At 40.3% G+C, this 17,054-nt stretch overlaps 1 protein-coding gene across 2 annotated transcripts; it reads left to right on the forward strand.

The window, feature by feature from the left end:
* Positions 1-1,854: 1,854 nt before the first annotated feature.
* UPP1 (uridine phosphorylase 1) lies at positions 1,855-13,606 on the forward strand. 2 transcript variants are annotated; one of them, XM_036406331.2, is made up of 8 exons: positions 1,855-1,937; positions 4,494-4,559; positions 7,357-7,474; positions 7,972-8,130; positions 9,137-9,251; positions 9,706-9,915; positions 11,378-11,524; positions 12,963-13,606. In XM_036406331.2, the coding sequence occupies exons 2-8, from the start codon at positions 4,507-4,509 to the stop codon at positions 13,100-13,102; spliced, it is 942 nt and encodes a 313-aa protein (XP_036262224.1). In that variant the 5' UTR covers positions 1,855-1,937; positions 4,494-4,506; the 3' UTR covers positions 13,103-13,606. The 2 variants fall into 2 exon arrangements, with proteins under 2 accessions (XP_036262224.1, XP_036262225.1); XM_036406332.2 differs by lacking the exon at positions 1,855-1,937 and adding an exon at positions 3,742-4,130.
* The last annotated feature ends 3,448 nt before the right edge of the window (positions 13,607-17,054 follow it).

Here is a 17,054-nt window from a genome sequence, read left to right on the forward strand (position 1 = left end):
TTTAAAGATTTTTACTGATAACTGAGAGCAAAGGTTACTACCAATTATTAGACTCATAGAAATGCATAATTTATTGAACATTTCAGACAAGGTTAACTATGGTAACCTTATTATATACAAAAAAGTAATTTACATTGATTTTCTTAATATATAGCTGAATGGAAAATTACCTGAAAGCTAAAGCAGACTTTTCACTGGATCCTAAGATGACAGGGTAGATAATATTCCTGTTTAAAGGAAAACTTTCTTCCACAGAATTAAACACTCTTCTACGGTGTTTGTGCACTACTGTAGCTCGGGAGTCTTGATAAATATTTAAAGAACAGGAAAGTGGAAGACGAATTAGGAACCTGTCCTGTTTCACCCACTAGAAATCTAAACAAGCTGAACAGGTGATGTTTTTCTGAGTTTGTTAAGCAATTCCTCTTGCATGTTGTTTATACCTAAAAATGTATCTGTGCAAGGGATCTCTCTCTCACTTATATTCCCATACAAAGTCCTTTGGTATGAGACAGGATATGAATAAATTTTACTCTAAATACCCAAGACATGATTTTGTAATAAATACATCTCAGCAATTCCTTGTGCCTAATGTGTTTACTGTGCCTTCTATGTCCTGAGGCACAGAAAGTTCTCTACCATGAAGATTTTAGTTGCTCCGTCTCCCAAGTATTCTCTACTATGACAAACTACAGTGTGGTTCTGGTGGGAAAACTTACTTTTAAAATTGCATTGCAGGATTGTGGGTTTGGTGTTTTCAGTTACTGAAACAATGACAATGTTAAATTTACGCTTCCACTAGACAAAACCACCTCTGCTCTTTTCTCACACCGCGTTTGCCGTGCCCACATGCCCATGAGAGCGGGAACGCGGTGTGTGCGCACCGACCGACACACACAGGAGGGCAGACACAGGCACCGAGCCGACTGCCATCCTCGGCCGACACCTGCGTCTGTATCTGTATCATCTGTGTTATAAATGATTAATCGTAAGCCAAATGATCAAAAATTGCAAAAAGACTTATTAATCTTTCTGCGTGACCGAATTACGGTCTTCGAAACCACCACAGCCAAAGAGACAGCGTCGAGCCCAGGATCAGCACTGGGTGAACCTGGATCCGACCTCTATGCATCGGACCCTATCCCGTTCACGACAGCCGCTTTTTGCGGCGAGGTTTTATACAGTTTATTGTGCCCGAGGCGAAGGAGTCCCAATTTCTTTTGTAACTCTTCACATTCATCGCTGTTTCTTTCAGTGTGCAGAGCTGGACAAAGATCGTCTCCAGGTGGATAGTCAGCGTTGATGGGCTCCGGGGAGGCCGTGTATTCAGATGTATAGCTCTGGCATCGCTGGCTATCTTGATTGATGTAATCTGCAGGGCGACGATCGCTCTTGGGCAGTTTCCGAAAATTCGAGATACCGGCGATCATCGTCCTGGAAGCGTTTATTCTTACGCTAAAGCGTCGATCGTTATCTTAGCCGTGTCCGGGAATTCTTTGGAATCTGAATAGACATCTGCTCTCGGGCTGTATGTGGTCAGAGACACGTGTCGGATTTTACAATCTTTATAACATGCAATCTTTAATAGGATGAATTATTTCTAACATATATTACATCTGTATCTGTATCATCTGTATCTGTATCTGTAATCTCCATGATAAGGTCCTCCCGAAGGCCCGTGCCCTTGGCAGCAGCTCTCCCGCCGATGCCCGGAGCCCCGGGCTGCATCCCCACCGCTCCCGGCATCACAGCTGCTCCCTGTGCCCGCCCCGGAACGCGGCGCTTCCCGCAGCCTCCCCGGCGCGCAGGGAGTTAACCGGGCCCGGGGCGGGGCGGTGCCGCCGCTGGCGGGATGTGGCTCGGCCGGGCGCCCCGCAGCCCGCCCGGGAACAGCGAGCCGCTCTCCTCGTTTCCCAGCGGCGGATCCCGCTGTCCCGGTGAGAACCGCGTCCCGCCGTGCGCTCCGGCAGCCCGCGGCCCGCTCCCGGGCGGATGGTGGGATGCCTGCCGTGTCTCCCAGCCCCGGTCGCGGGACAGCGGGGGCGGAGAGTGGGTAGGGAAGCGGGGGCGGCGGGCGCGGGTCCGGGCGAGCGCTCGTTTCGGCCGTGCCGCGGCGTCCGGCGGATGGGGCCGCTTGACTTCGTCTGCGGAGCCGGGGGAGCGCTCCGCCAGCAGCGAGGGGACCGGCAGGGTAAAATCGATTTTGCAGCAACTTCAGCTTTTGCTGATGATGGACGAACACCGAACAAGAGTTTTTCCTTGCAGAAACCATTGGCTGTGGGCTTCCTTCAAAAATGAGGGATGGTGGGTGGGGGGGTGGTGGGGGGAAATGAGAGGTGGTAATTATAGTGGATTCTGCGTGGGTTTAAAGCACCAGCCTGAGGATTTAGATGCTTAGATGAGATATCAGGAAGAAATCCTTCACTCACTGTCTCACTGAGTACGGTGAGACACTGAAACAGGTTGCCCAGGGAAGTTGTGGATGCCCGTCCCTGGCAGTGTTAAAGGACAGACTAGATGAAGCTCTGAGCAATCTGGTCTAGTGAAAGGTGCCCCTGCCCTTGGGAGAAGGGGTGGAACCAGGTGATCTTTAGGGTTCCTCCCAACCCAAACCATTCTAGGATGTGCACACACCTTAAAGCAGGCTGTGCCCTTTCTTTATCTGAGTCCTGCTGGGAGCACATTATTGTTGAACGTCAGTTTTAACTTTGGCTGAAGAAGACTGCAGAAACTTTTGACATGTCTGTAAAAATTTCCATTTGGTTAGACAGCGTGAGAGTTTTGTGGTTTCATATTAACTGGTAGCTTGTCAACAACTACCTGATTGCTGTCAGGGTCTGCCATGGGAAAGCTGCTTTATGCTCACTCCTTCCTTCAGTTCCTGCCAAGGCACCTCCAGCTGGGTGCTCTTGAGGGGGTAAGCTGGACCTTTGGACTGTCAGAACTTTGTTCTCAGCTTTTTTTAAGTGTATTCACTTGAGTGCCTGTGTACCTTGTGTACCTGTGATTACTTAGGGGATCAGAACCCAGAACAATTAAAAATCTTGTGGATGCTTAATACTGTGAACAAGAGATGAATGAATATCCTTGGTTTATTTGCAGCCATTTTTCTTCTTACTACATAAAAATTACTTTTCTGTTTCTTCTTCCTAGCTTCTAACTCCTCTTTATCAGGACTCGTGGCACTGTAGAAGAAATGATGTATTTTTCCTGTAATGTGTGTGGTATGTGGTTTTGCCCTGTAGTAGCTGACTGTACTTCATACCACCATAAGGAAGTGTAGTTGACTATAAATGCAACTTTTATACTTCCCCTCCTTGATCATAGATGGTTGCATACTTTTAGTATACCTAGTGCCTGCAAATTTGGGTCTACTTAATAAAGGTTGATATTTTCAATGAAGAAAATGAATTGTCCTTATAAATTTTAATACATTTCCATTACTCAGTGGCTTTTAACAGGCAGGTCTCTTGTTTATTTTTTTAGGCTGTGCACTTCATTAGAAAATCACATATGATGTAATTCTGTTGCAAGATCGATTTCTTCCTGCTTCCTTGTGGTGTAATCCTGGGGTTTTTAGGGATTACAGTCCTGTCTCTGTTATAATCTCTGTGCTGTCAGGCCCTTCTTAATGGAGGGTAGAGCAAAATGTTATGATTCAATACTTCCCATAAGGGCATCCCCAGAAAGTACCAGCTTCGGCACGTAGCCTTAGTCACTTCTGAAAATAATAATGAATTAATCATCCTATAATTATAATTCTGTCCTCGGACCAGCATGAAAGCCTCAGTGATACATTTGTCTATTTAAATGTAAAGAAGAATGCAGCAGGGAGAAGGTTTTGCATGTAGGTTAAGGTAATGGATCAGAAAAGAAGGTATTCAGGATATATGATAAGCTGAGAGCTGTGGCTTTTTGAAGCTGTGTTTTAGTTTCCTGCTCCTTGCTTTATGCTGGAGAAAGAAGTGCTCTTAATGTCAGTAGGAGGAGTTTAATGAGGAGGATATTATGAGTAAGATGCTGCCTGGACTTGGGTTTCAGGTGTCTGCCAGCCTGAGCTGAGCTTTGGAGACCTGGAGCCAGAGGTGGAAGGGGAGTGAAGCTGGTTCAGCAGTCACTGTTGTTGGGAGGTATGGAGGAAAGAGGGTGAGTGAGCTAGCAATGAGACTTGCCCCTCTGTGGCCAGTGAACCTGCAGCTGTTCACCCCACAGAACAGAGGTAGTGGTGAGGTGGGAGTTGCAATAGCAAGGAATTAATTTAGGCTTGAAGGTTTGAAAGTGGTGATGCTCAGCTGTAAAAATTGTAGATGATAATTTTGCTCCTTTTGCTCCAGTTATAAAAGCTGTAGTGTGGCTGGATTATTTGGGGAATTTAATATTCATGTTAGTTATCATCAATACAAGGTTTCTTTCTCTGCTAATGCTTCCAGCTTTACAGATGGGACTATTCTGATGCACTTACATATATATATTTTTTTTAAATATAATTCTAGGTTTAAGACATACATGGCTCCTGGTTCCTCAAACGAGAAGAAAACTGATGATGGACAGGCTTCAAAGTAAGATTGACAAATGAATTATTTTGTCCAAGTTTACACTTAAACTTCCTCCCCAAACTCATTACACACTCATTTAGTTTAAGATAAATTTTATGATATGCCAAGTATCCCGTAGCATGTCTTTTGACAATTGCATGCTTTATTGCTTTACCACACCCATACAGACGACTTTGCTGGCAAGCCATTTGAACTTCTCTCAACAGTGAATACTTCAAAGCAGGATTTTGTTTTTATTTATTTTTATTTTAATCCAATGAGCTGCTGAAAGGTTGATTTTGGCTGCTGCTTCAAGAGTTCAAGCAAATATTTCAGTGGCTTTCTCTAATCCTTACTTTAAGCTTATTTTACTAAAACCGGCTACATGCTTCTTTTGTCTTTGGATTTGTATTTTACTTACACCCTTAGCAGTTGTAGGTGCTTTACAACAGCTTTAGGGAAATAAATTTCCTGCTCGTGAGCTTTGAGTGCCAAGGATTTTTATCAAGCAACCTTTGCCTCTCCTGTAAATCCATGGCATTGATCCTACGTACACATATCAATATGCTAGTTTTTATTGCTCATTTTACCCCAGGGTCCAAGTCTGCAATCAGATGCGTGGATAAACTGAGCAAGCTGGTAACAGCCCCTCACTGTGTTGAGGCTGTGGGTCAGAGAATGCTATTGGTGGGCTGTGAGATGAAAAAGGTGGAATATAGCTACTGATGAGGAAGGAGCTTGTGCTTTGGCCAGGCATGAGAACAGTGGTGTTGGCACATATCTCATTAATTTCCTTGAACTCTTATTAGAGGCCTTGCCTTTCCCTGATTTATTTCCTGGAGAGAGGCTTTTATTGCCACTGTTAATAAAAAAAAAAAAAAAATTCTTGCCTGAGGATAGATTGTAAAATGATTTCAAATCATAGCCTATCCTATTTGTATGTGACCATGCCAATGGACATCAGCACAGCCAGATATTGGATCTGCATTAGTGAGTGGCCCAGTAAACAAATGTAGAGAGTCCCACAAAACTGAACAGGAATAATTCAGGGGAGGCAGTGTAGAAATTCTGCTAATATGAGCTGGTGAATTCCTAGGTTTTCTGGGTCTTCATGACAAGCCATAAACCTGCTCTTTAGTTCTCCCAGAGTCAAGCAGATCTCTTGGAAGGAAGAACAAAGGCAGCCAAAGCCTTTGGTTCCACCTCAGGCAGGATTTGTACGAAGAGAGACAAATGGAGACCATGGGAGATGGAAGGGAATTCCTACTGAAGGGGTGAATGGACTGGCTCCCTCGGTTGCTGAGGGTGATTGTCTGTGGTGGGCAGGGACAGATAGGGTGGGTTGGGATGACACCTCTTTCCTTGGTTGTACAGCTGTTACTGGATAATTAATGATGCTGGAGAGAGACCATCAGGAACAGAAGAAATTGCTGTACTCAGAATATCTGAGTTGGAACTATTTGGTTTCCGAGGAACAGTTCAGTGACCTCAGCGCAGGCATCTTGGCAAATGTAGACTTCCTTCATCCTGGATAGGTAGATAAGGCATAGGAAGTAATAGAAAGCATAGGTTCTTTCTGCCTTATCTCCTTTCTGGAGAGACATTAGAAGGCAGATAAGATAACTTTGTGACCTTGACCATCTAAAATAGTGCTAAACACTTCTGTTTAGGCTTCAGAGTTGTTCCTAAGTTGTCCTAATGATTTTTTGAATGAAGTCCAGGTGAAGTCTTTTGTTTATCTCCTCTGACAAAGCAGTTTGAATTTGCTGAGCCATGCTGTGCCTCCACTGAGCCTTCATTAAACTATTAAGTCATCTTCTTGTGTCTGGAAGCTATTTACTGCTTGATTCCATCTCTCAGAAATTACTTTGAAGTACTGGCCAGTGTTCTGCTTAAGCATGTTGACTAGTCTTTCCTACCTGTTTCAATTCAACTTAAAACATCAAGCACAGAAAAAAGACGTTTCATAAATCATTCAGCTTGTTTAGTTAGTCCACTATTGAATTTTCCATGAATGTGATCCCACAGCCAAGTAGTTCAGGTTTCCCTCCTTGTCCTGTCATTTGCGGTCTCTTCAGACAGATTAATTTTTATTTTTCTTTTAAGATGTGTCATTTCTTTACAAGAGGCTCTTAAAAAGAAGTGAACTATTTTTGCCTCTTCCTCTCTTTTCCCTTTTCTTGAATTTTTTTTTTCCACTTCTATGGTTTTCTCCTTGCTTCAGATCTCCACTTTTCTCTTTTGTTTTTCAGATCCTCTGTACCCTTGTTATCAGTCTCATGCCATAGGGTTTTTTTTCTCCTGTCTGTATGACAGAGTAAGACGAAGTGCCAGAAATCTAGTTTGTGCTTGTCCATAAAGCCGAAATCATCCCCTCCTTCTCAGGTGGCTGGCAGAGTTTCAGTCAAAACAGAGGTCAAGTTTTGCTTTTCAGCTTTGCTATAGATTGCCTGTATAATATGGTGGGCTATTGACCATTCCCTTGTCCTGCTCCCATTGCTCTGCTCACCATAAAGACCCACTATGGTACCCAGCTTTAATACTATTTAAGAAAATAAGATAAAAATTAGATAAAGATTGCACTGTTGCAAATGCATCTGAACATCTGGGCTTTTCTACAGCAATTTCATCCTGTGTTTCTGGATTTAGGGTTTCTTTACACAATACACAAGAAAAAAATATAAAATAATTTGTATGTGTGGCATTTCCCAACTTTTGATTGCTTGACTTTGAAGAATTGCCATCTGTTCAATGTTTGTATATATTCTATACATATATTTGCATATATTCTATATGTTTCACAATGCTGTTCTCTTGGTAGAGAGAATTTTATTCGTCTCTGCAACCCTCACCTGGAGAAAATGAAAGAAGACATCCTATACCATTTTGCTCTTGGGACCGGTACCCATGATTTTCCGGCATTGTTTGGGGATGTAAAGGTGAGATGCTTTGCTTTGTTCAGCAAGCCTGAGCTTTTCTGCAGAAGGTGAAAGTGTAGCTGTCTTCAGAATAAGACTAAATGTGTCAGCCTACCAGCCATGTAGGAGTACATGCAAAAGGGGAAAAATTTTGTGGGTTCTTGTCACTTTTGCTATCCAACAAAGCTGATGGTAATTGTTTTTGACTGTCTCTTTTCATCCAGTAAAAAGGCAAATGCTGTAGGGTCTATTCAGATACCACTTCTGTTTGTTGGGTCTTCATATCAATATTTGTCTTTCACTAGTAAACAGGGCAAAGGCAGTTGAGTGCTGTAGACAGCTGAGTTTTTTCCATAATTCTTCTTCATGGCATTTTAGAATGATTATGAGAAGCACCATATCTGGGGATAAATCTGTGCTAACCGAAGGCATTTGCATACTCGCGTTGTTCTTTGCATGTTCTTTGACACATGGAATCACTCAACTGATTTTGTTTTGTTGAACCCTGTCCACCCCAGTTTGTGTGTGTTGGAGGAAGCCCTTCCCGGATGAAAGCTTTCATTGCCTACATAGCAGAGGAGCTGGGGCTCGGGAGCCCCGGGTGTGACTACCCCAACATCTGCGCGGGCACCGACCGCTACGCCATGTACAAAGTGGGGCCCGTGCTGTCCGTCAGCGTAAGTTCCTCCCTCCTCTGACACGGGACATGGGCCAGTTTTGGTGCTGTTCCTAGCAGAAAATTTGAATGCATGTTTCTTTTAAATACTTCACAGTCCTAAACAGTCTGCTCAAAATAGTGCAGTCAGCTAATTAAGGATTCCTTTTTAGCTGTTTTTTTAAGAGGTAAAATCTCCAATACCCTTGCTCCTTCTTGCATCCCTCTTTCCTCGGCGTACCACTGAGGTGTTGCAGGAATGGCCTCACATATTTTTTGAGCAGTTACTGTTGTCTCATCCTTCTTCTGTACCCTGAAATGGGGGAAAAAGTCACTTGGTGCATGTGGGGTATTGGGAAATGTCTGTATCACACCCTGATTTATGTATTTGCAATGGCACTGTCAAATGTGCTTAAGAGTAGCATTCCATGGGACTGGTGCTGCCAACCCATGTATGCATTTTAAAGAAATTCATAGCTTCAATTTGTAGATAGAATTATATGCTTCAATTGCAATTGCAAAACTGTAGTATTATTTCACACCCTTTCTTGTAAGCTGTAATTATCAGAATATTGTGTAAGCTAATGTGGATTTATATTTGCTGAATGTCAAGACTAAACCATGGTGTCTGTGTTTTGAAGAAATTAGCTTAACTATTCACTAGCACTTCAGGTTGGTGGAAAATCAGAGTGGAGTTTTTCTTGTGTTTAGGAAATCCTCCGTGATGAAGTGCTTTAGTCAGCTATTGGGAAAGGACACTCTATACTTTTGAGAATGTAAATGTTCTGTAATTCATGATTTTTGGAAATACTGTATTTCATCCACAGTCTGCCAAAGCTAGTGGGAGTCTATTTGTAGGCCTTTTCAGTATCCTTCTGTAGACCCAAAGGTTGGGGTTTTTTTGGGAGTGAGTTAGGTGGTATTTGGGAAAACAGTATCAGGCAGGAGATAATGTCCAGCTGCTTCTTCCATATATATTTTGTGTTGTCTGTGTAAATGTGGAATATTAATTTGTGTTTCCTTTTCAGCACGGCATGGGCATTCCTTCTATTTCAATCATGTTGCACGAGCTGATCAAACTGTTGTATCATGCCAAGTGTTCTGACATAACCATCATTCGCATTGGCACCTCTGGTGGAATAGGTATTTCGCCTCTTGATTTCTTTCTTCCTTTCTGCAAACCAAAGTGTCTTTGCAGGAGAGCAAGGCATCTCTCTGCATGTAAGATACTTATGGTCAGAACAGTTTTCCACAGGAGATGCATCATTTTTCTTCTTAATTTTGAAAGTAAAGGCAACATCTGCTTTTGCATAGGGAAAATGCACTTAAAGATCTGACAATGTCAGAAGAAGGACATTCCTGTCCTGTATGGAAAATATAAGAAATAAGTGAAAAGGGGAAAATTTCATTATTTCAGAAATTATTTGTAATAATAAACTGAAGCAGCTAGGCATGGACAAAAAATTCTCTTGGTGGATTCAGAGGCAAAATCCCCACCTTTAAGAGAAGCAGTGTTGGGTCAAGATGTATGTTTTATGTGTCTGGAAACCACTAGTTAACTGCATTGTGAAGGTATATCTATTTCCTTTTGCTGCAGGTCTGGAGCCAGGCTCAGTGGTTATAACTAGGCAATCTGTAGATGCCACCTTCAAGCCTCAGCTGGAACAGGTTGTTCTGGGAAAGACTGTAATTCGCAGCACCAACCTGGATGAACAGCTGGCTCAGGAGCTGATGCAGTGCAGTAAAGAAATCAGTCAGTTCAATACAGTCATTGGAAACACCATGTGCACTTTGGATTTTTATGAAGGTAAGCCTGGTGATAGACTAACAGAAGAGTATTGGTAAGCAGCAATAGATAAACATTGAATAATTTATCACATTAAGCTTCCAGTTCACTAACAGAATGTGTTCCCTACTCTGGTTTGTCTCACAAATCTCAATTAAGCCATTTTTCTTCTATGTAAAATCAAGCATTGTACTTGGCTGTATCAAACTTTTAATTTTGTGGAGATTTCTCCTCAGCTTTAATAGATCCTCTGAAGTACATATAGTCTACTACACACTCCTCATGTGCTTGTCAGGTATATTTGCCACAAAATTTATGTGATTTGTTGAAGCATCCTAGGGGAATAGAGGAGTGGGAATTACTTGTGACTTGTTTAGGGTTGGTTTTCTTTGCACTGGTTAAGTACCTAAAACAAATATTTTATGAAAAAAGAGCTGGAGCTTATTTCAGTTTGAGCAAAGCGGTGATCAGACAACCAAAGATAAGTTGCTGAGTTGTGTCAGTGCAGCTATGTAGGAAACACAAATGGACAAGGCCTATTTTGGATAAACATACAGGCATTCAGGTGCTTTTCTGATCTCCCAAATCTAGATGTTCATTCAGAAGCATCTTTCAAACCTTGTGAGAACAGAATGTAAGTGGCACCTCATCCCACTTTCTCTGTCTGTTGCTGAGTAGGTGACAAATGATCTTCATCGTAGTGCCCCAGCTTGGGCAGAAACACACACTGTCAGTTTGTGTATCTCAGGCACCAGCCAGAGGTGCAGGCAACACCAAAAAAAGTGTCAGTGATGTTTTCAACTCATACAGCAAAAGCTGAGAACAGGATTGAGGCCCAAAATTTAGGAGTACATCTCCCAAACCCAAGAAGAGACTGAGTAAAATACAGTGTATTTCAACTCTTCTGTACTTAGCCTGCTGCTGTCTTGTCTGTAGGTGATCTTGAATCATTTGAGTAAATTTTTTTCTCAAAATGTACAACAGTATTAGCTAGTTAGCTTTAAGAGACTGTACATCTCTTCCCTTGGGAAGTCTGTAAGTAATAAAATGTTCATCCTTTTAAGGTAGAAACAGGAAACCATTTTTAAGCCTGGTGGTTTTTTTAGACAGTGATTAAACATATTAAAAATGCAGCTCTTCCATGAAACTTAAAGTTTCTTGTGGAATTTTGGTACTTGTTGTATGTGTGGGAATGTACAACATACATTTTCCTGTTTGTGAATTTGAGAATTGAAGCTGAAGAAGACTAATTAAGTTACCATGATTCACCAATTACCACTAAGTTACCATGATTATAAAGAATACAAATAATATGTATACACTCTAGCAATAGCTAAGAATCACTTTATCCTATTTGTCTTATGCACAAAAATAAAGAGTAGTAGTAAAAGCTGAGTACTGTATGGAGGAAACTGTAAGGTAACTGGGTGTTTTCAAAATTGAATTTGATCTGTGATTTCATCCCTCTGAAATTACTTTCTAGGACAGGGCAGGTTGGATGGTGCAATCTGCTTATATGATGAAGAAGAAAAGCTGCAATATTTGAAGAATGCTTATGAGTCTGGTGTGAGAAACATCGAGATGGAGTCTTCTGTATTTGCTGCAATGTGTAATCTCAGTGGTGTCAAAGGTAACTAACTTAGTTACTTTATCCTAGCTATAGGAAATTTCCTGTATTACGGGGGTTTGTGGCTAAAAACTGCAAAGGAATGTTAACATACCTTTTGCACTTATAGATATATATATAAAAGATATTTCTGCTCATAGTTTTGTTGCTATCACTTTTTGATTTGCGTCACTTTTGTCACAATTTATCATAATTTCTCCTTCAGTTTTTACACAGTTTTCTTCTGTCATTTGCTATTCCAGCCCATGGCAACCATGTAAATCATTAAAGTACCTAATTACCCTATGGCATTAATTTGTTTTTTCCAGTTAGCTTTTGAAGTTTACAGAAAGCAAGTGCTTAGTTCAAGCAATCAGGTGATTCTCAGATCTATATATATGTAACTATACTCAGTTTCCATACTTTCATATCAAATGGAACATAAAATTATTTTCTGTACACTTAAAACTATGATTCTTAAACAGTTGAGGATTTTTAGTAGCATCATGAATAAACTGTTCAAATAATAAAATGAGTTAAATTTTTTTAATGCATGCTAAATAAAAAAGGGAAATTAAAAATAATGTAATACAGTGTCTTTCTTCTTATCATATTAACTGTCTTCTCTCACTTTCCTTAGCAAGGAATATGTCAATTTAAAACACTGATGTTTCCCAAACTCCTTGAAGCTCAAGGAAGTCAAATGATGAAATATAAGCAAAAAGGCCAACGGTTATATCAAACACATTGAGTTCTTACTGGCTTGAAAGGGATTAAAAACTCAACCAGTACTATCCCTGAGCAATTCAGGAGGCCTTTGGCTGTCTCTGCTTTGTAGGTCTCTAATATGTATTTACTGTTTGTGCTCTGCAAATTGCCACTGGCAGAAACCCCAGACAGAGCAGAGTTATAGGGTTGGGTGACAGACCTGAGCTTGAGTGAAAGGAGGGGTTTTGCCTTTGGGGCTGTGATGACTGAAAGGCAGCATATGAACCTGAGATGATCCTTGGGGTCCTCATGTGCTTGCAGTGTTCCCTGTCCATGAATGTGGAGGCAGCTTATCTGCTCCTTCCTGTGGGATGGCACTACAGCACAGGCACTCAGTGCAGGACTCTGGCTCTGCTAGAACCTTCTGTCAGGCACTTCCTACCAGGCATGTCCTGGGTACTTGTGAAATATACTTCCTATCAAGGAAAACATAGGAATCATGATATAACAGTAAGTGTCTGTAGCTGCCTGAGAGCTCTGGCTTTATTAGTGTAGCAAGCAGTTCCCTTAAACTATTTCTACCTTGTATCATCCACAGCATCCTAGTCCCCTAGCATCTCATGGTACTGCACACTCTTTTTTGGGGTTTGTTTCCTCTTGTATTTCTGTTCTTTTAGTGGTTTGTTCAAATGTTTATGCTTTTGGATTGTAAAATGTAAAAGTGTCCTAACTAATGCTGTCTTTTAATTTCTAGCTGCTGTAGTGTGTGTCACTCTTCTGAATCGACTTGAAGGGGATCAGATCAGCAGCCCACATGATGTCCTTGTGGAGTACCAGCAGAGGCCGCAGAAGTTAGTGGGATATTTCATTAAGAAAAGTCTCGGGAAAGTATGAAATATCCATCTCATGTTTCAGAGAAGGAGAAGGCCCTTGTACAGATCTGGTCACAGTTATGACTTCTGTGCATTACAGGTCTTTTGCCTCAGAGTAACTTACAGCATTCCATGTGTCAGTGGAAGTTAATCATTTATGTCACTGCTCTTTGGGAACTGAATGTGCTGAAGGACTTCACTTAAGGTTTGTTTAGTTATGCATTGCTGGATAGAAAACTCACTTTTCTGTGAATTGGAAAGTGGATCTGTTGTGAAGGACAAGGCTGTGATAATACATAGAAAAACTATTTATCTCTGCTGCAAAGGAAAAACTAGAGAGAAAATCAAACTTTATGGCCAAGTACATGTATACCAGCAAATTAACTTAAAAACTGGAATAATTTTCTTGTTGTTATAAAAAATTATATGTTATAATTGTCTTTGTTGCTTCACTTGTAAATAAAACTTAAAGTGAATGCTGTTTATTTTTTTTGCAGAATTTGACAAATAAACAATATTATTTTCATATATTAAAATTTCATGAAATTGCAAAGTGTGGGACTGACATTTCTAAGCATTAAGGACTTGACACTGAGCTGTTGAATTGAATAGCTGTACTGCCTCGATATCAATCCAGCAATATTTTAACTAAAGAATTGAATCAATACCCAGGAAATATTTATGCATTAAGTAATTTTGCATTGAGGTACTAGTAATCTTTTACTGAAACAAGACTCCTGCTTATGAAGAGGAACCGAAGGCATTCAGGAGATGTACAGCACATTCACAGGCCTGTATTGTGGTAGCCCTTTTCTTTTCTTGCTTTTACTTTGTTTCTTTCTTTTTTTTTTTTTTTTGAATTGGTATTCATCTCCATTCTCAGGATGTAACACTGACTGTTGCAATGGTTCCCAGTTTTTCTGAAGAACTGGAGTGTACCTCTTAGTGGTACCTGCCATCAAAACCCCTTCTGCAATTGCAGTTTTTTCCACTAACATTGGCCTAACTGTTTGAGATTTTTTTTTTTAATCATACTCCTTGCTCGTTTACTGCTGTGGTTTGAGTGTAAGTACCTGATCAGTTAATGAAAATGTGTTTATCTCTTCTTCTTTTTTTTTCTTTTTTTTCTTTTTTTATTTTCCTTCTTTCTACTGCAGTGGGGGAGGGTCCAGTCCTAGCAGGGCTCATGGGTCAAAAAGTCTGAATAAGCTCTCAGAACAGCTGTGGCTGACCCAGGAAAATGAGATTTTCTCTGCGAGGATTGCAGTCTGCAATGCTGTTAACAAGCACAAGATTTAGAACTGTAAGAGAGGGACGTTAGTAGTAGGCACAGTCACCAAGTGACAGAGACTGGAAACAATGTGATGAAAACATCAAAAAAAGGGTGACTCATGAACAGGAAATTGCCAGTGAAGATCAGTCTCCCTAAATTTGATGAGTCTTTAAGCTGGAAAACATTAGTAACTCTTACAAAGTTACAATCTAAGCTTCAGTTAATTTTAAAGCCACATTTTCTTATTTATAATCAGGACTTACAGTGAAGGTAATTTTTCAGAGAAAATATTTTTTTCTCCTAAGGCAAGGAGAGAAGTGGGACTGGCTCCACATTGTGTTTGAACAGTTTCTCCTTTATTAAAAAAAAAAAAAAAATCTGTGTTTAACTATGTGTCGTGCTTGCCTAGGCATTGTGTGAAGTCTGTGAGGCCCTTTGGGAAACATGCAACAAAGTACATCTTTTCTCTTCAAGGTCCTGTTCAGCAACAAGGAGACAAAAATGAGATCACGTCAGCGCATGCTGCACTTTATGATGAAGGAAGTCTTACACCAGATTGACTGGCATGGGTTTGGATTAACAGTTTGCTGTTGTATAAGAAATTCTTAATAAGAAGTACCTAAAGAGACAAAAAAAAAAAGCTTTACCTAGAAAACAAACATTTAATGTGACTCTGTGAAGCTCAGGGGAAGCATGTTACTACAGTTGTCCTGGAGGTATGAATCTAAAATGATGTGATCTGTCTTTTTAAAGGAAGGACAGAATTAATTTGGAAATTTGTTAAAAAGAATTATTTTAATAGTGTGCGCTGTCAATTGAAACCAAAAAGTTTTTGTATTTACAGTCAAATAATATAGGCACTTCTATTCTGAGAACTCATATGAAAACTCTTATGTACTGGTTGCTAAAATATAAATGGTCTTGTGGCCTGGCCAAGCTGGAGATAAGGGTCATGCATTCGTGGGATGAGGCAACTATTGTATTAAATCAATAGCCAAGACCCTGGCAGAAGCCTCTGAAAGATGAGCCATTAACCTTTTCCCTGTATGTCCTTCCTCCTTCCCACTGTTCCTTAGGATATTGTACATTTCTTTCTGCTAGAAGATTTACTTCTGGGCTTCCCATCCTGACCAGGTGGAGTAAAGGGGCATATGAAATCTTAAAATTAGAAGTCAAAGGATACCAAGTATCCTCCTGTTTCTGCTCTTCCCCCTCCTCTGATGCTGTGTTCCTAATGCAAGAGGTCACTCTACAGACACATCTGACATGCAATAAAGTACCTTTCCTGAATTCAGAGGAAAGTTTCCTGACTTCAGAATGTTACCCTGATAAGAACAATTGCATTTTCCCTTATGACTGCAACTGGACATGGAGATAAAGAAGTGAGTCACTTGTGTGCATCCGGCCTAGAAGTTACCTTCCTGTAGGCTTTACAGAGAGTTATACAATATTTACAGGTCTTATATACAAGTCAATTGTTCAGTATGCCCCTTATCATTCTTTCTGTAGAACATGAGTCAGGATTTGGAGTGGTGATATTTTAAAAAACATATATGGTATTACATATATGTTCAATATTACATAATGCAGTGTCTCCTAGTAGATTTACAAATCCTGCAAATTCCAGAAACTCATTTCAATCAAGAGCCTGCTGTGGTTCTCTGTGCCATCCTGTACCTAGCAAAATACTATACAAACCATTTAATCCAGGGGTCAGAAGGGATACAAACAAAGAAGGAATGCATAAGATATGAATAGAGTAGAAGCAGGAAGGGAGAAAAAAAGCGGTTCCTACCAATGGTTTGTTCTGTGATTCATGGTGTCTTGGCCTATTCCTACCATTTTGTTAAAGAAGTGGTTGAGACCATAATGAAGACAGGCTATAATGCAATGGTTTTAGATTTGCAAGAGACTGAAAAAGAGCAGGAACTCAGACAGTGACTTGAATCAAAGGATTTTTATTTTTGGCATCTTGATATGTTTCAGAGAAGGATTATCTTTAATGGAAGATGTGAGAAATCCTGAAAAAGAACATTATGGAATGACCTATGTCCAGAAGTGGTTAGACAATTATTTTTTATCTGTCCTTTAAAAACCAAGTGAATTGATAATTTCAGTATTTCTTGAAAATATATGCTTGTAATAAACAACATGTTTTTTTAACATTCTTCTTTGTAAAGGATTTTCAGTGCATTGTGTAACAGAACTGGATTTTTTTCAAGTCAGGATCTCAATATATACTCCTAAATAAAATGTTATATCATCGAATCAGGGGTGGTTTTAATTGACAAGACAGGTGAAAGAAAACCAAAGCAGCAAACTGGGCTTTGAGGATTGGATCTGTGTGCAACAACTGAATACAAGAAGGCACAGTAGTGTGATTTGATGTTACTATTATGGTTTGCTAAAAAATGTTGAGCTTTGCTTTTCCTGAAAGTTTCTCAGTCTTTGAGTGACTAAAAGTAACATTTTATCTTTCTAAAATAATTACCATTTAATATTATACTCCAGAGTATGGATTAAAGAAAGTCTTCTGCTGAAGAGAAATGAGGTTGCTGAACAGAGCAACATAAAATCTGAAACTCTGTTGTACAATAATAGAAGAAAGAGTAATGCTGACAGGTACAGTGCTTTTGCTTAGGCTACAAACAAAGTGAAGCAGCAGCAAAAGAGACAAGAACTGGTGTTACATGACACATGA

The sequence above is a fragment of the Molothrus ater genome, chromosome 1 (genome assembly GCF_012460135.2).
Source record: "Molothrus ater isolate BHLD 08-10-18 breed brown headed cowbird chromosome 1, BPBGC_Mater_1.1, whole genome shotgun sequence".
Lineage (NCBI taxonomy): Eukaryota > Metazoa > Chordata > Aves > Passeriformes > Icteridae > Molothrus > Molothrus ater.

Coding starts and splice junctions, on each gene's coding strand:
- UPP1 (XM_036406331.2), top strand. CDS start 4,507: ATGGCTCCTGGTTCCTCAAACGAGAAGAAAACTGATGATGGACAGGCT. Junction 9,252..9,705: donor TGGCACCTCTGGTGGAATAG/GTATTTCGCCTC, acceptor CTTTTGCTGCAG/GTCTGGAGCCAGGCTCAGTG. Junction 9,916..11,377: donor CACTTTGGATTTTTATGAAG/GTAAGCCTGGTG, acceptor ATTACTTTCTAG/GACAGGGCAGGTTGGATGGT.